The sequence below is a fragment of the Lissotriton helveticus genome, chromosome 11 (genome assembly GCF_964261635.1).
Source record: "Lissotriton helveticus chromosome 11, aLisHel1.1, whole genome shotgun sequence".
Taxonomy (NCBI): Eukaryota; Metazoa; Chordata; class Amphibia; order Caudata; family Salamandridae; genus Lissotriton; species Lissotriton helveticus.
The window spans coordinates 548885624-548912473 of NC_136072.1; the positions used below are offsets into that span (position 1 = coordinate 548885624).

General features: G+C 43.5%; 1 protein-coding gene across 1 annotated transcript in view; it reads right to left on the bottom strand.

The window, feature by feature from the left end:
* Window positions 1–26850, bottom strand: part of PDLIM2 (PDZ and LIM domain 2) — a 142245-nt gene that overhangs the window by 58679 nt on the left and 56716 nt on the right. The window contains exon 6 of the mRNA XM_078666290.1: window positions 2566–2708. Within this exon, the coding sequence (XP_078522416.1) occupies window positions 2566–2708 (143 nt within the window). The remainder of the gene's footprint in view (window positions 1–2565; window positions 2709–26850) is intronic.

Consider the following 26850-nt stretch of genomic DNA (forward strand, 5'->3'; position numbering starts at 1 on the left):
TTCTCAGGTCTTGTTTGATAAATACTTTGCACATAATCTGAAGTACTAACATGAGGTGCTTTCGATAGTTTACTATAGTCTAACATAATCTGTGCTGCATGATTGACACACCACATTTTTTCAAGGCTTGGCTTGTGTATGGGTTCTTAAGAGCCAGAGCAGACCCTTGGCTCCGCTGTCCCTGGTAATTTGGTGTCTCGCCCACTTTTGCCATAGTCCGGGTCACTGGAATTATGCGTCAGGAGAAGACCAAATTATGCAGCAGGGTGGAATTATGAGGCAAGCAAAGGCAAGTTATGTAGTATAATGCTGCATATTTTATGATAGAGTTACTTTATTATTTTGAAATTTTGCACATGCTAACACTAACTGTATTGTATTGTATTGTTCCTTGTATAGCGCATGGCTACCCGGAGGCATCCCAGCGCTGCGCGGGGCTAAGGGGAGGGGGTCTGAGCTTTTATATGAACAGCCAGGTCTTCAACTGTTTTCGGAAGTTCAAATGGTTTGGTTCGCTCCGTAGATGCAGTGGGAGGGCATTCCATAGTCTGGAGGCATTGAGTGAGAAGAGGCTACCGCCACTTCTGGCCTTCTTGATCCTGGGAATCACCGCAACTGGGCAAATGTTTCATCTCATTAGTACCATTTACCACCTAAATACATCCATGTTTAAGCTACTTTAAGTGCATAGTTTATTCAGTCTGATAATATGGCAATGTGGGCTGTATTTGGATAATTAGCAAAATGGCATCTTGGCAATATCTGTAACTGAGGGATAAACATGCTGCCCAAAAATGCAGTTCATATAATAGAACGTAGAATATTCTGTAACCTTTACTACCGCTCCCTATGGAGGACAACCCACCCAACGTATAACTCTTTACTGTGTCGATGGGGAACTCTTTAACACAAGTGTATCCATTGGTGAAGTAGATGTGCTTTTGGCAAGACTGAATGCTGAGTGGGCTGTCATATTGTTACAGCCCACTTCGCAAACTTCTTTGTTTTTCAGAAACAAGCCCACAATTCAAGGGTTTGTTTCTGAAAAATAAAAATGTCTCCTACCCACAGGGAGATTTTCCCCTACAAGTGGGGGCAGTGTTCATTTTTCCTGCCAGGCATGGCAGACACTGAGAGTGGTCTGCCTCAGCAAATCCGCCCCAAGTAGGCAGACCTTCAGAGGTACTGACTGGAGCGTCATTTCAGTGGAATGACCTCTGCCTATAACTGTACCCCAGTGGACAATGGTCACACTTGCAGAACCCAGAGGCTCTTCCTTCCAGTTACCCGTACCACCCTTTCTTCGGGACGTGGAATAACCAGACTTAACACGTGCTATTATAGGACACTCAGGATGTCGTGATGTCACTTCCTGTCGTGATGTCACTTCCTGTCGTGATGTCACTTCCTGTCGTGATGTCACTTCCTGTGACCACACCTACCTTGTAGAGTTCCCCCACTTCTTTTTTTAGGACTTGTGCCCTGACCAGAGGTCTTTCTTCGATCAATGCCTTCTTTGCAGGGTTGTTTGCTTCTAAGTTTGCATACCTAGGTCGAGGAGCCTGCGTCCTGCTGATGCCTCTCCGTGCTCACCTACTGTCTCTGAGGCAGAGTTAAGCAGTAGGTGGGAGCAGAGATGGTGCCAGCGCATAGGATTCAGGCGTGGCCTGCTGGCAGGGAACAAAAGTGCTTATGAGCCTCAACAATACTGCACCACTGGGAGAACACTGGTGCGGCGAGTTTGAGTCTTCAAAGTCACAGGCAGTTAATATCAGAAACTCTTACTTGCTGAGCGAATCAACCACACGTCCGCTGTGTCTAAGTGTTTGTTTTCCCCGTCTAGCAAGTACATCTGTAAGTGACAACACTTGCGCAGAACCCTTTATGGCCAAGACGTATAGTGTAATATTACCAGAGCTATATCCCTCTCTGCTGCTTAATTTGTAAAAAGGTAAAAAAGTGCCTGGGTCTAAGGTATTTCGTAGGAGGCCACTGTGGTTGGCACTACACACAGCCCCTGCCAGCACTGCTCAACACTAACATATACAAAATAAGTGTGATATTTTGGGTTCAACTCAACCAGTAAGGATGGCTGGGATTCGCATGCTTTATTACTCTTTTAAACTATATTGAACAGTTTGTTGATTAACTCTGTTCAAAAATAGACAGACAAGAGTGGCGGTGTTTAGAAACAGCTGCCGGCGACCAGCACAAACACACAGGCACAAATTAAGCACTGTCACTCTGGCACATCTAGCTATGCTTCTCCCCTTGCAGCAGACCTTTCCCGCAGGTCGTGCTCCTCAACCCCAATGTACCATCAGAGCAGAAGCACCCCTACCTCCCCCCCAACCCCCGACAACCCCCTCCCTGGAGTATACCCCCACATGGATGCGTATCCCCACTGCTCAACATAGATAAACAATTCTCTCGAGGTGCAAAGCTGGAGTGGCTACGGTGTCTTAGGAGCTCCAATGCTCTCAGGTGATTCAGACCCAACACTTGCACCCTCCCTCCCCCAGCTACTCAGGTCCGAAAATCTGAGTAACCTCATCACCCACCTACCTCTTCCTGGGGCTGCTCGAGCGCACAATCTGTGGTGAGGTCTGGACAGGGGGTGCCCCAGGGTGCAGGGGCGACTGCGGCCTCTTTCCTGGAGAGTAAACTCCGACTGGGGAAGCACTTCTTCCCGAGTAGCTTCCCCGTTCCTGAAAACAAATAAATAACATGAGAAGGTGAGAGAGGTCTGATGGAGTGGAGGAGACGGTCCTGAAAGAAGTGAAGAGTTACCACAAAGGAGGAAAGAGAAAGCTCGGAAGGGGGAGAAGATATAATGAGAAGTAGAGGGCCCAAAAGTCAAGAGAGAAATAAAAATAAAAAAATAACACAATCTGATCGAAGTCGGTCTCTACATTTATTTCCCCCATCAGAGTTATCTTTCTCATTGTTTGCGCATTGAGGAGAATGAAAGATTACTACAACAAACAGAGGAGGGAGGGTCGTAGGGAAAATTTTAAAGACCAGCCCTGGTTCACATCCCCAAATACAACATATAAATAACAAAAAGAACCTGGGGTCTGTTCTGCCAAAAAGTCTAGCAAACTATCCTTAACTCCACTGTGGTGAGTTAATGCCCAAGTCAACTTGGAAAGCCTAAAAAAAAGAAGAAACTCGTGCGTGAGGACAAATGGGTACCATGCAAGTTAAACAAGATCCAAACCACCAGTATGTGGATTGCCATCAAATGGACTCAGTGATCAGTCATATCATATGGTCATCCAGCTCATGATATGGTAAGTCCCTTGATCATCGAGACTGATTACCATTCGATTGTTTATGGACTGGATCTTGCCCACAAGCACTAATGGACCGCCATAGAACAGCTAATCATTGATGGCTATTAGTGAGTGAAAAGCAGTGAAAAAGTAAATAACAATGTGGTGGATTAAAATAGAGTGATGTGTCCAAAAAACTACTATTTTAATTACTTATTAAAAATGATAGTTTTTAAACAAACCATTAGTGCACTAAGAGGCAAGATAATTGCCATGTAAATCCTGCACGTGGCCCAGATTATTATAGAGCAGCATTATAGTCTAATAAGTCAAGCACAGTAGGTTCTTGTATAACTGGTATTCTGAACTCACATATTTGAAAGTGCTTTCATAAGAGATAACGAAGGAAAAAGATTTGTCAAAATAAAATATTTGCTTAAGATCACACAATTTAAGTGACGAAGCCCTGATTTATCTAGGTTTTCTAGTTTCCCTTTGTACAAATCAGCCAGGAAAAGGGTATCTATCTTTCCTAATGCTTAAGTTTTGTTTTTACCTCTTAATGCACTTTTCTGGGGTTTCTATTAGCATGAATCTGGCCAGAAGGCACTGAAGTGCTTTACATGAGCACCAGTTAATTACACATGGTCACATGCATTATTTATAGGTACTGGGGAGATAACGGGATTTTCCCAGAATCAGCCAACAAGACTTGAACCTGGTTCACCAATTCCAAAGTCGGCAGCTCTGCCCATAGTGCCACATCCTGGTTGGAGAGAGGGTGGCAGACAGAAGCCACAGGAAAGTTTGGCTCGTTAATAGCCTGTGTTTCCAACAGGACCTCGAGCTGAGCCAGAGCCAGGCTTTAGGCTCAAGCCTGGCTCGAGCTTTCAGTGGCTCACCCAACTCTACCAAGGATGCCTTAATGGGTTTTACTATAACAGTGTAATGCATCCTGGGAGTTGTAGTCCAGATCCCCACTAGTTGAGCCCGTTGAACTAATAGGTATAAAAACAAGGATTTGGAAAAGCAAAGCCCAGGACTTGAGCATTGTGTTCTTGGTGACAGAGTCATCTGATTTTATGAACTGGGCAGTTAATTTCTGCAAACCTATGAGCAAATCAACGGCAGAGTTAGAACAGTCACCAAGCCCTGGACGATCAATGGAGTGCAACACAGCTAGGACAGTATACTTTATTGTAGCTCTCATTTCTAAAGGAAACATGTGTAACAACTTTGCTGTAAAGGGGTAAATTGCCGGACAGAGATCTAAATACCGTGGCTAGCTCACTCCATGTGGCCATGGGCACCATTTTACAAAGTTGGGATTTCAAGTGACAATCTAATGCATTCTGCATGTCTTAGGCTTGGTTTGCTTCAGACACAATAATGAGATAAGTAGACCAGGCATGAGTGATTTGCAGGTTAAAAGCTCTTGACTGGCGACAGTGAGTGTCTATGGTGACAGAGTGACATGGTAAACCTAGATTTAATGGCATCATTGCATTTATCCACTTTACCCATAAGTGCCATCGCTACACAAATGGATGGTACTCTTTTAATTACCTCACAGAAAGAGGATTGGTTGCCCCGAAATGCAATGTTGTGGCCTGAAGGCATGGCTACCAGGTGGTACCATGTCACCAAGGACACAATCCTCCATCCCGGTGCTTTTATTTTACACATTTTATTTGTGTTATTGATTGAACTAGAAGTCCCAGAATTCATTAGATTGTTAAACTAAATCCAGGAAAGAAACACTGCGTCCTTGATGACATGCAGCTGTAATATCTGGTAATCATGCCTGCAAGACCACTGATGCATGCAGTGCGCGCTCAACCCCCGAGCTATCTTGCAGCGGTGCACACATTAACTGCTCTGTAATTCATAGACACTGGAGCAGCATAAGGGTACGTCGTTCATGTAGTTTTTAGGTCGAGCCTGTAACAGCGCGGATGCGCTATTCTGGTTGAAGACTTCATGTAGGGGGTTTCAAAACTAACCTAAGTATCGCACATGCTTGTGCGTGTGCTTTTTGTTTTAGTCCACGCTATTCGCCTTTGCGTGCGTCTTTTTAACAAATACAGCACGCAATTGGTCAAAGCCGGGCGCATTGCTCTACCCATGGCCTATTGGCGTCGGTTACCCGCAGCCCCATCTGTTTGCAATTATCGTGCACAGAGGCGTGCATGATAATAGGAAACAGATGTCTCGGTGTGGCGCGCGCGCACCACTCGCGGGACGCTGCATTCCTTAACATGCAAAGCTTTAATTCACTGCGCATCACTCAACTTGTTGCTACTTTTTATCTAGCTTTGGAAAAGTCTTCTGATCGTACTTCATTCTGATAAACAGTTTTGTTTCAACGCATGTAAACAGCATTTTTAGATGCTATGCAACATCAGACACACTTGTTGGCCTTGCCAATGAGTGTTGACTGTAGGATCAGTGACAAAGGACGGGGAGGTTGACACTAAACAGCAAACTCAGATCAAAGGGTGCACAGACCGTAAATAGCCAGTAATGATAAAAAATGCACCGCCAAAAGAAAATGCCAACTTGAATAGCAGTGAATGATGCTGTGAAACGTTTATTGCAAGTAAGTGTAATTCATGATTGCATTCCTCTGACCGGCTTTTGAATGATGCAAGATGCTGTGTGCCACACCGCTAAAAATGTTTCCGTGATTTACGGTCATCTTGATGCAAAATGTCTGCGCTTTTTTGGCCAGTGAGACAACATGGTCATGAAAAGATTTATTTTACTGCAAGGAATGGTCTTTCAACATGTAAAATATGACGGTTTGTACTTCTGGCCTGTACCCACAGCGTGGTACTGGTTTAATATGCAGAGCATGCCAGGGGCGGCCTGAGTGTTCACCTGCAGACAATGTGAATGGCCCACCAGCGGCGTGGGTATCAGTGCAGCAGGTGCAGTGGCGCCGGGGCCCAAGGTTTTGAAAGGCCCTTTCGATCCCAGTTATGGCCCTCTTTTCAAATAAGGCCACAGAGAGTCCTAGCAAAGATTTCTGATAGAACCAGCGAAGCTATCCGGTGCACTGGCACAGGGGCCTAGGGTTTTGAGGGGACCTTCGGACCCCAATTATGGCTATGTTTTACTACCAAATTATGGGAAGAGGGGGCAATTTTCCTTGCTTGTGCACGGACCCGCAGCACCCGTGTGACGCCTCTGAAGCCCATGCACCAGAGCAAATAGTGAAAATATTGCTATCCATTGCGCTGTTCTCGATTTTAAACAGAGTTATGAAATATCAGGTTATTTGCCTTGCAGATATATACGGGATTAAAATGGGCTATTTCAAAGAAGACAATAGGCGACCATCAGATATCATTGTATTGGTTCCCAAGGCCTCCCCCAGAACCACTTGTCGTCCAAAATGTTTCTATGCATGGAATAAAAAAAAAGAGTAAATTTAATTTTACCATTTGCAATGCAATAGGTCTCGCATTTATGCGAGTTTAAGCTATTGGCATTGTAAATGACAATGCCTTTTGTTTATATTTAAAAAACCAAAACATAAATAAACAAGCATTTACAATGCAACGGTCTCGCCCTTGCAAAGGTTAGAGCTATTGGCATTGTAAATGACAACATTTTTATTTATGTGTTGGTTTTGAAAACAGATAAATAAATGGCAGTGTTATTTACAATGCTAATAGCTTATTCTTTCGCAAATGCTGGTATATCTCTCGTAAATTTGGTATAATCCCGAGTACAGCGATTATACCCAAATTAAAGAAATAGAAAAAACATCTATGTCTTTCATTTTGATATAATCGCGGCACCTGCGCATTACTTTTAAAATGTTATAAGTATAGCATGGTTGACGCGATTATACTAAAATGAAAGAAATAAAAAAAACATATATTTCTTTCATTTTGAGTGAATACCGGGCTGTACTTGGAGGCGGAATGTGGCCAGAATAGCAAAGAAATTACATGATAATACATAAAACACATATATTTGAGAATAAAATGTTAATGTTGGAATAATGATGAATGATAATTAATATCAAAAAAGTAATAATTGTACCGGTAGCAGTAGTTATTGTATTGTTGTAATTTAATAAGTAGAGGTTACGTTAAGTAGAGAGTAAAAGGTTTCTTTTCCAAGGTCTGTGTGAGTGGACTTTTTGCGCTCAGCCTCTGGCCTCCGCCGAATTCTTGTCACATCAGAATTAGAGCAGATTCCACTTCCTGGCCCGGACTCATAATGTCAATATAACATGGCATGGTGTGGGATATGTAGTTCTAAAGACTTCTCAGGACTCTGTGAAGAATTGAGTAATTATATATAAGGCTCGTGATTTAATTCGAAGACGGAAGGGCCTGCCTTTCATTCTTCAGAAGACGATACATTGAGTAGCATACAGTTGAATAACAGCAGCACTCGTTACCCACAGTGCCAGGAATCCCCAAGACTGACAGCAAGAAAGATGTGACAATAAATAGATAAACAATATATCTATGTTCGCCACTGTGGTTGATGATTTGACAGTGATGTGTATCGATCTGTACTTAAAGTGCACGGCCCAAAGGAATGCCGTGTGTTGGTTGAGTAGGTCAACAACTGAAGCCAAGCTGTCCGACGGAGTGCGCACTGCATTCTTGCAGCAAGTGCAGCTGTGGATGCGGGGGAGGTTGTCAACGAGTTCCACATTTTATCCCTAAGGATGTGCAAGCCGCACAGCTGTTCCTAATCGGGAAGTGTCGATGTAATTCGAAATACCTGACAGTCAGGGCATCGCGCGAAGGAATGTCTTTGAGTCGGGGCAGCAGTGTAAACACGCACCCTGCTGTCAGTGTCACACGGGGGATACGCTGCCCCAGTCACATCGGATGGCCCTTGAAAGAGGCCCGTGTTTAATGACACTGGCGGAGACACACGCACCTTTCCCCGCCTCATTGCTCTGCCTGGTAGGTGGGTGGGGTGGGCGATAACCAGCCACTGGGTGCAGGCGCTCGCAGCCCAGAGGCAGAGCGTTACCAGCAGCGGACTGCAGCCTCCTTCCTGGGCGGCTGGCAGTAGGGCAAGGCTGTCAAACACCCCGCGTGTGTTGTTTCGCAACCTAAATTACGCCCTATTCAGCTAACACAAACAAAAATGTGCATTAGTTACTTTATACGCGGGTATAAAAACACACGGACAGGAAGCGTAGATCTGTAGCTCGGGCCAGGGCAAGAGCTGCGTTGTTTGAACCCACACTGAAAGCCCTTCCATTTCAATAGTTTTCATTTCACAACATCTCTTCTTCCCACAGCCCTTGTCGAATTTAGCATTAGTGAGCAAACAAAATACAAGAGGAGACGAGAAAACAATCACCGCCGCAGCCCGGAGGAAAACACCGGAAGCAGATGTCCGGCCCGCCGCCTGGTTGTGGGCGGGGCCGGGAAGAGGTGTGTCCACTCCCACTGCCTTGCGGAAGCTTTGCCTGTTGTGACCGGAGATGCCGTGCCTGCCATGGCGGGGGGTCCCCTGCAGAAGAGGGAAGCCCCCGCTGGAGAAGGAGAGACCGGCCCGCCGCCGAGAGCCAGCCGACCCGGTGAGTTCCGAATAGAGAGGAGGGGCGTGAGGCCTCATGTATGCGGCGGCCGGGGGCGCTTCTATGTATGCGGTGGTAGTGGTGTCTCTGTATGTGTGTGTGCGTGCGTGTGTGTAGATGCGCTCCTGCGTGGGTGCAGCGGGGGGGGGGTGCGCGCGTGTCTGTGTGTGTGTGGCCCTTCCTGCCTGCGTGTGCATGTGTGTGTCTGTGGTAGGGGATGTGCACGGCGCCGGCTGGGCGTGCGCGCTCACGAGGTCAAATCTCGGCCTGCAAAAGCGCGTGGCACTTTGCAGTCCTCATTCCCCTGAAAGTAACAGCATTAGTTGTCTCGCCCTAGACAGCAAAGCTTCGCTTTGCTTTCGTCTAGGCGAGACCTAAAAAGGCATTGTCATTTACAATGCCAATAGCTCAAACTCGTTAACACAGATATAATCCCGGGCCTTTCCGGCCCGACAGCCCTCACAAACACCTTGAAATATTGTCCGTGGCCACACAGGGGCGCCATACTCCAGTGGATGATAGACAACATGTTCATATTGAACTCGTTCCCCGCCGGGCAGAGCCCTGTCTGTCAATGTTATAGGACTGCAGCGGAGTGACCTCCCTCCAGTCCCTGAGTGAGTTCAGCCTCCTCCATCAGTGCCTTGTCGGCGCTGTAGCGCCCCAGCTGTGTTAGTTTCCTTTAGCAGTGTTCTCCGACCTAACTCCTTGCTATAAGACTTCGCCCGCCCTCCTACCCCAATCGCCCCATCTGCTGTTAGTTATGTTTTGATGGAAACACAAGAAAGTAGAAATCGAGGCCGCCCTAAGTGAGAGCACGTGTCCCAGGCAGGCAGCTCATCTGCAGTCCAGACAGACGTCCAAAAACATCAGAGAGGGGTGGATGACGAGAGCGTTTATTCAACCCAGAAACACGCGCGACCCCAAAGAACCGCTCCTGCACAAGCTTGGGCTGTGATGTATAAAAACTATGCAGCATAAAAAATCATGAGAAGGATGCAAAGACCCTGGAGAGGGTGAATCAAGGGGATGTGGACACGCTAAACGCAAGACGACAATATATCGAAGAACCAGGGAACACGTAGTTTAGGCAACATTGGTTATATCAGAACCTACTTATATAACAAGCATCTCAGAAAATCAACAAAAGAGGGACTAAAAGTCACCCTACAAAGACTGACACACTACCATAGATGTTTTAAGAGTCCACGTCCCCTATCCTAGCCATATAACAAACACCTCAGAGAAGAAACAAAAGAGGGACTACAAGTCACACTACAAAGACTGACAGACTCCCATAGATGTATGTAGAGTACAAGTCAAACACAAGAGGGCCCCTGTTGGCTTAAGAATAGGAGACGACAACACCAGGGAAACATCAACAGTCAAAATACAAGTGACAACAATGCTCCTCCACGTACTTTCAAATATCTACAACTCAAAAAATAATCTGCATTATGAATCAGACATATTAAAAAAATATTTTATTACATAATATTAATTTATTTTCTACTGTACATTGTACATACACTTGAATATTTGTTTCTCATGGGCTCCCTTTCCTGCTACAATGATCTAAAAATATCACACTCGTACATCAAAGCATCCAGATACATTTATTCAAAAAGATACACACCCAACCTATTCACTAAAAACAATGCTTAGAATCCCGTGTAGGCATTACTCTGATTCCTTAATTATATATAGCCCAAAAGTCAATTTGCATTTCATAGAATACATACATAATGTGTCTAAATTAATATCTTTTTAACACATATCCATATACATCAATAATATGTATAATATTAGCATAAAGAGAATTGCGCCAACGCGCGTTTCGGTGAGACACAGTTAAGAATTAGTCATGCCACCTTCATCAGGGCACTGGACAAAGTATCTGGGTTGTGGTTGGGGCCATCCAAGCAAGAGAGACAGACCTTTTGGGAAGCCCACTCCAATTAGAATAATGTCTACTGTAGCAAAGTTACTCAGCTCTTCTTCAAGATGAGAACACGAATAGGTTAAGCAGTATACTTCAGCCAGAATATATTGCAAATTCCATTCAAGGTATTCAATCAAAAAAAGTCCTTTCCGTAGAGATAATTCAGACTGAATGAATATATGGAGAAGAATATATGTTACCCCAGAAATCGATAAGAAATCAAAGTAATTCGGTCTCCTTTACCGTAGTAGAAAAGGGTCCTGATATGGTGAGCGAAGGGGTCCTCCATCTGTTTCATGGTCAGATGTAAGCTGTATCGGTGTCTCACTTCAACGCGCGTTGGCGCAATTCTCTTTATGCTAATATTATTGATGCATATGGCTATGTGTTAAAAAATAATTAATTTAGACGCATTTTGTATGTATTCTTTGGAATGCAAATGATTCTTGGGCCATATATAAAATATTAAGGATTCAGAGTAATGCCAACATGGGATTCTAAGCATTATTTTTAGTGAATAGGTTGGATGTGCGTCTTTTTGAAGGAATGTGTCTGCATGCTTTGATGTAAGAGCATTATTTTTAAGATCATTGTCGCAGGAGGGGGAGCCCATTAGAAACACACATTCAAGTACAATAGAAAATACCTTTACACTATGTAATAAAATCTATTTTTTTAAATGTCTGATTCATGATACTGATTATTTTTGAGCTATACCGATTTGAAAGTAAGTAGAGGAGCCTTGTGGTCTCCTGTATTTTGACTGTTGAAGAGTACAAGTCCCCTAGCCTAGCAATATAACAAGTACCTAAAAAAAGAAACAAAAGAGGGACTAAAAGTCACACTAAAAACAGACAGACTCCCATAGATGTATTAAGGACTCAAGTTCTCCAGCACGCTGTCGTACTCACACTGATGACACTGGTTGGGACAACTGCTTGTCTCCAGATATTGGTTACCTTTTCCTCACAGGCATCCTTTCTGGGATAATTTGACATACATTGTGCCTACAGATCTCAGGATGCAAGCATGAACAATCGTCCGCTGGGCCCTACGGAGTATCAAGATTGGGGAAAGTCCTTATTCTAAAAATAATTTCACTCCTATTTAAATGGACCAGGGGAGGGCCTTTCAATCCCACCACCTACACTTTAAGGGAACCCTTTGCCTCCCACAACCTTAGACATGAGTCTGCCCAAGAACCTCAAGCACTCAGTGGCTATAGAATTAGTGAACCCTGCACTACATAAAAAAGCATTGGCAAAGCCGGTGTGCCTGGCTTTAATTGCCAACACATGTAAACACAGGAATTCACAGATGCGGTTCCTCACACAGAACCTACCCGATTGGCTTTTCCAATGCAGGGGAGATAGTAGTAAAACATAATTGCTTTCTTTAATAAATACACATAGGAGACAAATAAATTAATAGGACGAAACGTGATGATTGAGTGTTATTTCCAGATGTAAAACAGTCCCTCCCAAATCCAAGGGAAACATTTCTTGGAAGGCAGAATAATATACCAAATAGCCAATAACATGAGGTGAAAGAACCCACGCGGTGTAGACTATAAAGAACTGCGGTGCAAAGCCAGAGTTAAAAATTGTGTAACACTGCACAGCATAACTCCTGGCCCTTTTCAAAAATATTTATTGCATTAACTCGCAGCTTGACAAGCCTGGCTCACAAAGTGTCTAGACCCCGTTCAGTAAATTCTTGCTCCAAGACAATTAAGCATTCTTTTGTCTGCTGTAACTGTGCAGTTCCTAGATTTGTAATCTTTATTAGTTACTGAGAAGCACCCAGGCAAAGTGAGCCATTGTTTTATGCTTGTAAGTGATCAAAAAATGCCCGATTTCTTAGAATTTTGTAACATGCGAAGCATTCTGCTTTGACCCTGTTCTGAGAGTCAATAGCCTCCCTTGGCCTGCCACATAAAAATGGCTGACATTGGAGTTTAAAGGTGACAGTGCTTGGAGGTGTTTCCTAATGAAGTCTGTGAGAAAATTGGACTGGATTCCTGAGCAATAAGCACAATTTCTGCAAGTAAAGACAGGGTAGAGGAAGGGGAAGAAAGCAGCACGATCCTTTCCACCAGCCCACAAGACCGCTTCACTCCTCACTCCCTCCACCTCGCCCACTCCCCTGAATCCTCAGAAGCAGCGGCTGATCCTTCTCCCACCCTGCCCCTAAACTGTGAAACGTCCCCACCCCACGACCCCTCTTCGATCAGCACCAACAGTACTGGAGTTCATAATGAGACTGAAAACCAGTCTCTTCAACAAATAACTCGGAGCAGCAGCACGCCCCCACACCCCATCCCTAGCGCCTGGAGACCCTCACGGGTGAGGAGTAGCGCTCTATAAATCCTGTCTGTTTGATTGATTGACATGTATCTTCAGGAAAATATGGCGCTTCCAGAGCGGCCGGTTCAGACAGCAAGGACTCCGGGCTCAGTCGTGATTACAATCAGTACTTTCTTAATAGTGCAGGGGGCGCTTCAATGGCTCATGGCTATATAGACAACAGGAGTAAATCACCTGCTTCTCCAGGGCCTACCACCAACTGGGTAGATGGACCATGGCATAGGGAGAGTGTCAGCTACAGCAGTGACTCTGATCTTAAGGGGCGCCATGGTAGGGCAACACTGCTTCCGGTCCCATGATATCCTGCCTTAGAGTACAAACTGCTTCCGGCCCCTGGGCATGGTCATCCTTTCTTAGGATAAAGATGTCTCCCAGCCTCTACCTCAGGGATCCAACTACCCATAGCCCTGGGCATCCCACATTAGGGGACATACTGCTTTCGCCCCTCTGTTTACTACCTTAGGGTATAGACTGCTGCCAGTCCTTAGGATATAGAGTGCTCCAAACCAATTGGCATCCTACTTACTGGAACAGACTGCTGCCAGCCCTGGGCATCCCCACCCTACGGTACACACTGCTCCCGGCCCTTGAGAATCCTACCTCAGGATGCAGGTTGCTCCTAGCTCTCGGTTATGCCACTTTAGGGTACTGACTGCTTCCAGCCCCTGGGCATGCCACTGAGGGCACAATTAGGGTACATGCTACCCCAAGTCCGTGGGCATCCCATCTTAGGGCGCACACTACTCAGAGCCCGTTGGCATTCTGTCTTACAGTGTAAGTAGTTTGTTTCCTGCAATGAAGTTTCGATAAGAGAATCAAATTGTCCCGCACAGACTGAATTATGTCCTTTTAAGGTTTCATAGATGAGTACAAAATGTTAAAATGGTTCAGCTGAAAATGGAATGTTTTTCATTATTTTTTGTGGAAAGATAAAGAGGGTTTCTGCATTTCTGCCAAGTCTGTTTTCAGTGGGGCGAGAAATACCAGGTGCCAGAGACTGGCAGGTGGCCAGGAACCACAAGGCGGTGGAGTAACAAAAGGGTGTGTAGAAACCACGGGGTGTAGGACCTGGGACAAACTTTACATAAACCATGTGCAGGGAAATGGTGTGCAGGAAATATACAATAGATGAAATGTATTAAAATGATATCAGGGTAATAGGATTGACGCAGAGGTGGAAAAGGACCTTCAGGGAGTGGGTGACGTGTAGTGAACGCTGGGCTTGACAGCAAACACTCCAAGTGTTTGGACAGCGGCAGGACTCTAGCGCCGCAATGGGGGATGGAGACCACATGAAACATTCACAAACCACCAAAAATAACTTCCTAGGCCAAATATTTTATTTTTACAAATTAATTCGAAACTTAACACCGAACATATCTCTACTAACCACACACGACACACCAACAAAACAACAGACTCTATCAAACACTGTTACTCCAATGTGCCCGAATGCCTACCCACATCACAACAAAATGGCGATCAGATGGAAAATGCACTACGAATACATAACAGAAGTTAGTGCTAAACAAATGTGAATACTGGAACAATGCCGGAAAGGACATCGCAGGCCTGCGAGATGGCAAGGGCGTAACGCAAAATGATGGGGTCTCCTGCAGAATGTGAGGAGGGCCCCGGGGTCTCCCAGATTGGACAGATATTAATTGGATTTGGGCTCAATGAAGGCCCACTGAATAATTGCACCCCCCTCTCCCCCCAAATGCTGCAAGGACTTGCATTACACCCCTGCCATAGACACCTGGGCCTCTGTCTGCTGGGCCTCTGTCTGCCAGGGATAGTAAATAAACAGTGTTGGTTTTCATTTTTTTCCTGTTTGGGGAAGCAGAGTGGCTTTACCGAGCATTTATAGGTTTCTTATTCCATGCCATCACATACATTCTGCCAGGCATGCAATGGCATGGACTAATGGCTGGGGGGGGGGGGGGGGGGGGGGGAGGCTCCTCCAAGGCAAGGATCTCTTTGTTAAACTGAAAGTCATTCCCACATGTGGGAGTCAATGCAGTGTAAGATTTAATAGTAAAAACTGCAGTGTTCGCCTAACGATCACATGCACCAAATACTCACTGCAGTGATGGATACCCTGGACCAGACTGAGACACTGTGTGAGAGCTAGAATTCCTCTGAGTAGGTCTCTAAAAGCTTAACTAATGATATCGTGTTCACATATCACACGCAAGCTTCAACACATCACTTAACGCCTTTACATCACATATATCAGTTATGAGTATCCAATGGGAGGACCAGCAGCTTCTGGGCAAATCACTCAATCTCCCCGTGCCTAACAAAAATGAATGTGTCCGTTTGTAACACAACCAGGCTTATCAAACCTGGCTCGGGTTGAATTTCTGCCTTGACTCTTGTTCTATTGAGAAATAGAGGCAGGCATCCAAGTACTACTGTTTCCCGCTTAATTTAAAAGACAAAAACACTAGACACATAGCAGCTGAGCGCACACAATCTACAAAAATGTGACTTTCTGCTGTGTTAGTTGCAGTCAAGTTGAGATGCCATTTGCATGGGTGTTACTGGAGACCTCTGCGGACTTCAGTGTCCACTCTGTTTAGTTGATACATTTAATTACTGACATTGAGGGGTTGGACTTGTCCCCTGCCTTACAGTTTGTTAAACCATGTGAAAGCTGTGACATTAACATACACATAGTTTTCTTCCTTCCCTTATAAGTTTGTGTTTTTTTTCCAAGAAAGAGGTTTTGACATTTTATACAAATATCAGGTTGGGTTACATGTGATACGTGTATTTAGTAAGCAGAGTGTGCCAATTTGGTTCTCGAAATAATTGAAAAAAACCCATTTTCATTTGATTTTCAAAATACAGTGGGGAGGAGAAATTCATCCAGTGGCTGAATTGCACACTGTGCTGTCGTGTATTTCTATAGGTTCTGAATCAGTCCCCCTATTCCTGACCCTATTCTGGTTAAACTAACTATCAAGTTAACTAGCAGTCAGCCCATGAGGCAAGACAAGCCCCCATGATGCAGATACCGTTATCTGACGCAGTCACACTACGGCACAGGAACGTGTTATCTGATTAGGTCATAACGCTTGAGATCTAATTAGACAAGCAACATTCCTCCAGCCCCTGATAAGGCATACGACGTTCTCATAACAAATCAAACCTATGACAACCTGGATAATCCGTGCGGCCATTGTTTTGATTTCACAGAGAACTTTAGTAAAGAATGTGCTAACGAGCAAGTCGTATGACATCTTTATTGACGTATCTATGTCCATCCTTACGTCAATCTCGGCACCTTTAAGGTATAAATATTGCCGACCTTGCCCTATGCAAACACACGCGTGGTGACAAGACGGAGCAGCCATACTTGCCGAAGCCGAGAGCAGAAGCATACCCCGCTGGCGCAGCCCCGCCTTCCTGACGCGCTGAGAGACGCGCTGCTATCTCAAGCCGAGAGACCCAGCACCGGCGCTTCCGGGTAGCCCTCGCAGGCAGCCTGGAATATCGAGAGCAGAGAAAGAGATACCATTCCTCATTCATCCTAACTTCCAGGTACAGAACTGAATAACCCCTCACAGAGAATTCTTTAGTTATTCACTTGGCAAAAACAAACTTAACTTAAACTGTAACTTTCTATTCCCGCCCACGCATTAGACTTAGGTCAGGTACACGGGGTAGGCGTATTTAGAAACACCAGTTGAGTACGTTTAGTCAAATGTATATGTGTATGTAAATATATTTTAATCATTTTAGACATCATATGGCTCAGAAACCATATCAATGTTTTTACAGTATTATTTTATACTATTGCTTTTAATGTATGCACTTTACTTAACTATAAGTATTGCAATAATATCGATCCATTTCTCATGTATGAGAAAAGAGACTGATCAATAAATAACACCTTTTTATTGAACACGCCCGTCTCTTCCTTTTCTCTACATTCTGATGAGACTAAGAATGCACGTACTGACTGAGTAAAATAATTGCCTTGTGCTCACACGACTCTTGAGATTGACTCTTGATTAGGGGAGAGCAAAGTTGTCATGTTCTATGGTTGTCAGAAACTAAATCCCCTCTTGTCTAATCAGGGAAGTTAATCCTTCCTTGAACATTCGAGAAAGTTTCTAGCGAACTCTGAGCTTAGCTGGCAAACCCAAAAATTAAGTCTAGTATCGACAGTAGTAGACCTAGTTAACGTCTGGTCTAGGCCTTTACTGCTGTAGGTACTATTCCAATGCGCAGAGCCTATTGGGAAAATAGGAGCTACACTACATGGCGCCCAACGCGTTTGGAAAGGGCGATAAAACTAACGTAAGACATTTAGAGTAACTCAGTCGTGCTTTCTCATTCAGACCCCTTTTCCCAAATACTCCAAAGACGTCTGGAGTGGGTGAAAGGTTATATCCTCCAAAACCTCGCAGGAGGGAACTCCTATGTATGGTTTTTGGTCAAGTCAACGTTGAAGGATAAAAACAGTTCCAAAATATTGTGCATCTAATCTTTGTTCCATAAGAAACCTGATCTGCAAAAAGACATAATATCATCCTGTCTGTAAAATGGGAGACAGTGATGAAGAAAGAGAGGCAGTTAGATTAGCAACTGAACTCGCAGATGCTGATGCTAACATGCAAGCAGCAGACCCGAATATAACACTCATTCCGGTCATTAAAAGGAGATCTATAACCTTAAAACTTATAGAAAATGGACTGACACCTAGAGGTGGCACAGTCATATTCGTAATTGAGGCACACGAATATCGGCAGACAGAGGTATATTATACATGGATACATTTTCCAGCAGCAAATGCTGTAACAAAGTACTTCCACTATTACAAAGTAGAGGAACCTCCTGAAACATACACTCCTTTCGAGGAGGTGGAAGTACCACTCAAATTCCAAGAGCATTTGCTCTTATTTGATGGCGCCCTAAAACATAATAATCACATTACAAGGCTCGGTCCTTTAGGAAGACCAGGAGCAACGTGGCCGGTCTTAGCCGGATACACACCACATCCAGACATCGATAGAATGCCTGCAGCAGAGCTGTTAATACAGCTAAAACAACTACTAAAAATTCATAGACAATTAGTTCAGTATGTAATGCGGACTTCAACAATTCAGCCAGCGATTAAACTTCCACAGCTGACCCCTCACCAGGGGAACACAAATAAAATTACACCACAGAACATCCAATCCTGCCTAGGTAAAGTTCCAGCTAAACGGGAACAAATACCATTCTGGTTGGCACAGAAAATCACCCAAATAGAGGCGGTGTTTCCTGACACCACCCCTTTAGAAAAACACAGGATTCTGACTATATGTCTCCCAATGGGAATCGCACCACACATTGAGGACTGTGACACTTGGGGTACAGTCTTTGCTTCCATCTATACAAAAACGCACGGTGTCCCATCCATTTCGGTGATACCAGATGTGCTAAAACAAATTCAAGATGAATACGGTCCAGAACCTGCTTTAACTCTTGGTATGAAATTACTGAAAGACTTCAAGCAGGTCTCGGCTATATTACTAGCCAACATAAAAGGTGAAGCAGCAAACGTGGCGATCCGCCAGAGGTTAAAAGAGACAGATATAGCAGACCAACCAGCTGAAATTGCCAGAATCATAGAAAAATCCTATGAAGAACTAGGCAGAGATAGTCTAGGTGGAATACCAGTAAAACCGCAACTGACTACAAGTCCAGAAAAAATATTTTTTAATAATAATAATTCACCAAAAAAGAACTGGGATGGAAACAAACAATCCAATCCTAAAGAAAAGAAATTCCAGTCCCGAGGGAGGTCTCCTAGGCGAAGAGAGAAATCTCCAAACCAAAGACAGAGGTCACCGCAGAGTGACCCCTCTGGGAATAGATATAACCTTAGAAATAGGGATAATATTAAAAAACCTGATAGATATCAAGACATTGATACACGTCCCTCTCAATCTTTTCAGAATTCCTCGCAGAAATCGGAAAGAAGAGGACGATCAGAAGAGCACGCCAAGTCCAAAGACAAGGAACCTGCTCAACTAAAAAAGAAACTACAATTTCCAAAAAAGAAGGTAGCCAGTATCAAGGTAGTTAACAATGCCGAGAATACTGAGGACACAACTGAAAAACGGAGAGTGGGCTCAGACAATGCTAGACAGCGCAGCAGAGGTGAGCATAGCTCGCAAAGTCCTTATGAATCATCTGGAGACAGTGGACACGAATGAATACCTTCAAGTGGAAACTGCAGACACCAGAGTTAGCAAGCCCCACAAGATATACGAGATAACATTACGTATAGAGGGAGATAAGACTAGGAAAATAAGGGGACTATTTTGGGATAACCTCTCCAAAGCCTATGACATCCTTCTAGCTGAAAAAGACTGGCCACCAGAGTTTGTCAGGGAGTGCCCTCATGGCGAAGAAGTAATTATGCCTGCCTTCTCGAATCAAATCCCGATTCATAAAAAATATACACTTGCTAGAAAGTGGGCAGTGGCCTTAGCACCTGCTTTATATAAAAATCATGTAGGATGGGATGAGGATTCTCCTCCTCACAAAATCCAGTTAAAATCACAACCAACTGCACAAAGGCAGTACCCAATTAAGCAAGAAGCTAAAAAACAGGTAAATGAAATACTAGACCAGCTAGAATACCAGGGGGTGATTGAAACTTGCACCTCACAAATGAACAATCCTTTGTTTCCGGTCGCCAAACCAGACAACTCATATCGTCTAGTTTTGGATTACCGACACCTTAACACATGTTGCAAAACTTTTGCAGTGCAAAACTCACACAGTGCTGCACTAATGAATAACATAGTGCGCAAAAAATACAAAACAACCTTGGACATCTCCAATGGATTCTTTTGTCAAAACATAGCACCAGAGAGCAGATATTTAACTGCATTCTCAGTAAATGGCACTCAAAAACAATTCTGTCGGTTAGCCCAGGGGTACAAGAACAGCCCAGGGGTATTCTCAGCGAGAGTAACAGAATTACTACAACTATATGATGATGAAGCATTATCTTATGTCGATGACATTTACTTAACAGATGATGACTTGGAGACTCACTTGAAAAGGGTGAACACCATAATACTTGGGTTTGCTGCAGAGGGCTACAAATTCAACTTTAAAAAGTCCAGAATTGCTCATTTAACAGTCCTATACGTAGGATATGAATTATCAAGTATAGCCTGGTTGACAATTTTCTAGAAAACTAGAAGAATTAAAAAATCTAAAGTATGAAAAGACGTATCCTCTGCCAATCGACATTCTGCCTCTACGACATTACGCCTGTGTAATCTATACAGACGGACATGCTCAACCCTCCGTTTGGGGAGAACAAGCATACAACCCCACATGTGAGATTACAAAAGAAGTGTGGCGCGGAGGTACATTAAAACCTCTATTAACAAAATCACACTCAGTAGAAACAAATTCGGAACTACAAACTGAAATAATAGCTTTGAAAATGGCGCTAGATAATGCGGATCGCGAATTCCCGACACTTATAGTGTCAGATTCATATTACTGCGTCAAAGCATATAACAGGGATTTGCAGACATGGATTCAGAACGGTTACAAAGATGACACAGATGCACCAATAAAGCAGAAACTGCTCTGGGAACAAGTAGCTCTTTTGAAAAAAGAACTACCAAAGACTCACGTGACTCACTCACTGAGTCATCAGCGTGATGGCGTTCACGTTGTGGGGAATTCATTGGCTGAAGCAGCCGCAGCGGCAGCCACTAAACCGGCTCCCGTAGATCGAAAAAAGCGTACATTAAAATACATTGACGGTGAAACAATGCTGGCAGTAAAAACGTCATCAAAAGGCGACTGCTCAGCGTTACCGATCAACTATCCACTCAATTATACATACATAATCGATGCAAACTCCGTCCCTTTTGCTCGAATCCCTGGAGTGGGGGATAGAGTGATTCCAAACATGGACAGGAGAAGCTTGTTAATCGCAGACGCACATATGGGTGAGGGTCTTGGACACCTCAAACTAAAAGATTCTCTGGAAGATTTACAATCACGGTACTGGTGGCCAGGCATGAGCCTACATCATACCATGTTTGTAAAAAACTGCCCAAACTGCAACAGAAATCGCAGTGGGGAGAGAAGAAATAAAATACGGTGGAATCTGACTGCAGATAACATCACCAGTAAGAAGAATGGCTTGCGATTAACATATACAGGCTAGTTTCCACTTATAATGTAGATCCTCAGCACTCGGCTGACGTCCGGACTGTTATACAAAGATTTGCGAGTCTAAATGGCATATACGCTAAGAGCATGCTACGTTCGACCATTGTTTTCACTCAGGCAATCCAGCCTGGGGGGGAAACATGGCCAAATGAGCACAGCCCAGCGGGAATCTTCTCACTTCCTTCCTGAGGGTACGGGATGGTGTAAAGAAAAAACCAAGGCAGAAAGCAATCTATAATAGAAAGGTATTAGGTTCGGGAGCTGGGTGGGTCAAACATCTAATAAGTGTCCAACGTAGTCTAAATAACTTGCCAAGAAATTCTCTGAAGTGATTCAGTCCGTACGAATTATTATTCGGAACTAGGATGTTGATCTCTGACCTTGATAGTCAGACTTCAGTGGTAATAGAAAAAACCTTTGATGTCAAAGACCGTTTGGCTATTTTGCAGGACTTAAACAAAACAAGAAAAGACCTGAGCAACATACAGTTGAAACAACAGCCAACAACCACTGAAGAATCACCACCTGTCCCAGCAAGACCTGTCTGGATTCCAAAAGTCGGGGATCTAGTCAGGGAGAAGATCGCGGTAAAGAAGGAATTTGGGCCTTCTTACAGAAAAGCAGTTCCTGTCTTGTCTGTCAACGGGACAAGATCAGTTGTACTACCGCCACTTGCTGGAAAAAAGGAGAACCGAGTTGTATCCATCGACCTGGTAAAACCACAACATGTGGCCGATAACAAACAGTAGGCCAAGTGGACTCCCAATAAGTAGCAGAACACCAAGGTTTGCTACCAGTACAGAGGTCCTAACAAAGAGGCTCATCACATTCAAAACGCCTACAGAAGAACAACAAGGACTATGCAACAATGCAATAGAACTAAGACCTCTGAAAACCCAAATAAAAACATTTAGCAGAGACACACCAATCTACAATGAAGTACCAAGTGACAATGCAAGAAACAAAAATCCTGAAGCAATTGGAACAATTGATAGAACTGCATCCGGGTACTTCATCAACTTCGATGATTCCTCTGAAGGCTTCAGTGAATCAAAGACACAGCCATCATCAAAATCCTTTAAAGACAAAGCTAAGGAACTTTTGAAACAACTGAAAGAAACATATCTGATTTCTCCATGGATTGAATTTTGGGTGGGTTTTGGTGCATTTATCCTCATACTTTGGCTCATCATGGTATTTACTTTGGGACGCTTCATTGAGGGAAAATATGCTAAAATGGACACAGCAAGTCAGAACATCAACTTGGTCCTCAAACCACACACATCTTCACACGTCGAGAAAAGAGAACTTTCTCCAGAACTTTCTTCAGCCAACTTCACAGCCAATACGATACCTGGTGGGGTAGCCTGGGACAACACTGACTATGAAATTTATGGTCCGGTCGAGATCCTGAAATATCCACACCAAATCAAGATCTCCTTGAGTGACTTTGCAAAACCAAACTCATTTGCTGATGATTGGGACTTCGAAAGTATTAACAACATGATGTCTGACTTAGTAATGTCTGCTAAATTTACAAAACATGATTATTTGCAAGGTTCTACAAATTATGATAGTATGTATTGCTATAACCATTATGGTAACCATTTCTTGCATAAATCTGCACAACCTAGAAATGTTTTAAATTATAATCAATGGGAACATTGTGCTACACCTCCAAAAGGGAGCTCTAGAACCGTTTATGACAAATATTCATATTTCTCAGGTTTTAACATAAGTAATGCTGAAACATTTTATTTTAAATTGTCAAACAAGACAGGGATGAAAACCATGATAACCAACACAAAATTGATATATTCAGATTCATTCTTTGAAAAAATTAATACTTTTGGATTTGATTATTGGGATAAAAATGTTGATTTGAAAAGTGTTTGGGGTACAAAAGAATGGCAAGTACAGGGTTTAGAAGCTTTGTTTAGAGCCTGCATGATCCCAGAACAAATGATATTTTTAAATGACACTGTTCAACAAACCACCTGTCTTGGCTTAGCCAAAATCAAAGATTTAAATAAACCGTCTATTCCAAAGCCAACAATGCTTAGCAATAAACTCTGATACAGATGAAGAAATAGACGTAAACCATATACTTAACCAAAACAGAACACATCCTGATTGGAAACAATGGTTGATCTGGCCCACAGATACAAATCACTGTCAAGATAGATTCCTGAATAAAACACAGGGTTTCAAAATGACCAGGCCAGACCCTAGATATCCCCAAAGACATCACCCAGGGATAATAACAACCTACAGTGTGGGCAAATTATGCCTTCAATGGCTACAGACTTCCACACTGCCTGAAATTAAGCAACACCTAACTTTACTTACTGATGGTGCTGACTTGCGTGATTTCATAATGGGACCACGCAAACAGCGTCAAAAGCGTTTCATAGCAGCCTCTGTATATGCAGCATACAATGAGGCCTGGAAGGTTACTCAAATTGAAACAGCAGAAAGAATACGTGAAATTGACCGTATTAATTTGGAAAAATCACTGTCTGTAGTGGACAATGGGTTAATGACTCTGTCCTCCAGAATTTTTTCATTGGACAGCATTGTGTCTTCAGCAATCGATATATTATCGCAAGACTTACTGTTATTACAACATGGTCAGTCACAATTGCGTTCCATTGTACAGCTTGGCTGGACGTTACAAAATCTGCGTTCAGGCTATGTGCCTTGGCGTTTAATCAACACAACGTCACTATTCCAAATCTTTAACCTTACTGATAGACAAATCGGTATGGCGCAAAAGGGTGCTGATTATACAATCTTGAGCATTGAAAAACTAGAAAGATTACCAATGACAATGTCAGAACGACCTGTCAGTGAATGGATAATCCATGGAATAATAAATATTCCAATCTCAACCTTCAGGTTTCAATACTGCCAAAAATATATACAGGCTGGCATGTACGAGAAATTGGGAAAGGGGTACCTTAAAACAACTTGGAACCTGCCCTATTCACATGCATGTGTCAGTAATCAAGGACAGAAAGTGTTTCTTAGTGGCAACAATTGTGCTATGTCACTAAGCGGCACGCTTCTGTGTAACGGAATTAGTTTGCACGGAGCCTGCGAAGGGAATTCATACAACCTTTCATGTCACCAGCAAGGCGCACCTGCAACTGAAATAGAACCATTCTTTCAAAGACTCTATAATGGGAGTTACATTCTTATTGTAGACCGCAGATGTTGTAGTCTTATGCCCGGGACTCCTTATCTAGTAACTACAACGGCGAAGGTCAAGTGCTGTGGACGTTCTTTGTTCCCCAGCTCCTTTCCAGACAGGGAGGCAAGGGCATGGCCCAGTTTGAAAATTACTTCTATTCGAATAGACACTTTAAGCAGAATGAAAACAGTGCTTCTTCAGACGCCTACAAGGCTCACGTCATCAAAAGAAACGTATGATCTACAAGTCGCAAGGACGACTGCAGAGATACATACATTATTATCAACTAATTCCCCCGTACATTTCGCGGAAATCCTGAGCGAAATCTTAAATATTTCTGATACCACTGGGGTCTCAAAGGTATTTAAGACAGTATTTTCGATGGCATTAACACCATTCAAAGCCATACTGGGTATTTTTCCAGATTTCGTCCATTCGATTTTTGGCGGACTTCCCCTGATCCTGGGACTAATTGCAGGAATCCTATTCCTAGTCCTTATTTTTCGTTATGGCAACCCATGTCACAGATCAAACTCTCGCGACAATGGAAGATACGATCCGAGCCATTGGATACCGGCACCGGATATCAAAAATCCTGGGACTCTCCCGGCTTAGAGACCTGAACATGACTTGGTTTCTATCATTTCGACCAATGTGGCAAAGGTGTGTTTTACCTTTACTAAGGTGTCTGCTATGCGGAGAAGAATGCGTGTTAGACACCTGTCTGGCGCTACAATCGGATGCGCCAGTGGATGCAGATACACTGTTGGTTCCTACCAAGGTTCACGCGTTTGTGCTGCCCTCAAAGGCTGCCAATCCTGATGACGGCATTCCTGGAATCTTCACCACTACGATTGAAGGGTAGTGAAGTTCAAGATGAAAGCAGCATCGAACAGGTACGACCTTCTGTCAGCAATGCGAATCAGAATGTCGATGGAGACAATCATGCGCACGAATGCATGGTTACCCCTATTTCCGACTTAGTGGAACTTTCCCATGAAGCTGTTGACAGTTTTTTCGAAAGCCTGAATGATATGATGTTCTCTCCAGAACAGAAATAGAGACTTTTGAGTAAACTCGCACACGGCGTTCCCTGAATTCGGCCTTCAACTTTAAAAATAAAGTCACATGAACAATTACAATCCAGTTCACGGACAGCAATTTTTTCAGCAAGCCCCTAAAATATTTTTCTTCCTATATTTTTTCCGGGACACTGATCTTCTGCTTAAAGTAAGAAACTATTCCTAGAGAACTAAGATTTCTATTTTTAGATACTTTATATAGACTTTAGCTGCCCGCTGGTATGTTCACAAATATTTTATTATGTGATGAAATGGTCTCGAACTTCCTTTCTGTATAGCCATATTAAGAGCCATTTCATGTGTATTTCTCAAATACCAAATTAGTAATAATGCATACAAATGCGTGTTTACTTTTGCATTTAATTCATAGCTTAAGTGCATACAATATATATGACTGCAATTTTTCAGTATATTTGAAAATTTCGAAATGCATTTATGTATTTTGGGGTGGTAAGGTATACACTATACTCTATAGTATGTTGTACTATGTTATACTATGCATAGATTAGTAGATATGACCATAGTTAGCGTGGAGTGGGTGTCGTGTATTTCTATAGGTTCTAAATCAGTCCCCCTATTCCTGACCCTATTCTGGTTAAACTAACTATCAAGTTAACTAGCAGTCAGCCCATGAGGCAAGACAAGCCCCCATGATGCAGATACCGTTATCTGACGCAGTCACACTACGGCACAGGAACGTGTTATCTGATTAGGTCATAACGCTTGAGATCTAATTAGACAAGCGACATTCCTCCAGCCCCTGATAAGGCATACGACGTTCTCATAACAAATCAAACCTATGACAACCTGGATAATCCGTGCGGCCATTGTTTTGATTTCACAGAGAACTTTAGTAAAGAATGTGCTAACGAGCAAGTTGTATGACATCTTTATTGACGTATCTATGTCCATCCTTACGTCAATCTCGGCACCTTTAAGGTATAAATATTGCCGACCTTGCCCTATGCAAACACACGCGTGGTGACAAGACGGAGCAGCCATACTTGCCGAAGCCGAGAGCAGAAGCAGACCCCGCTGGCGCAGCCCCGCCTTCCTGACGCGCTGAGAGACGCGCTGCTATCTCAAGCCGAGAGACCCAGCACCGGCGCTTCCGGGTAGCCCTCGCAGGCAGCCTGGAATATTGAGAGCAGAGAAAGAGATACCATTCCTCATTCATCCTAACTTCCAGGTACAGAACTGAATAACCCCTCACAGAGAATT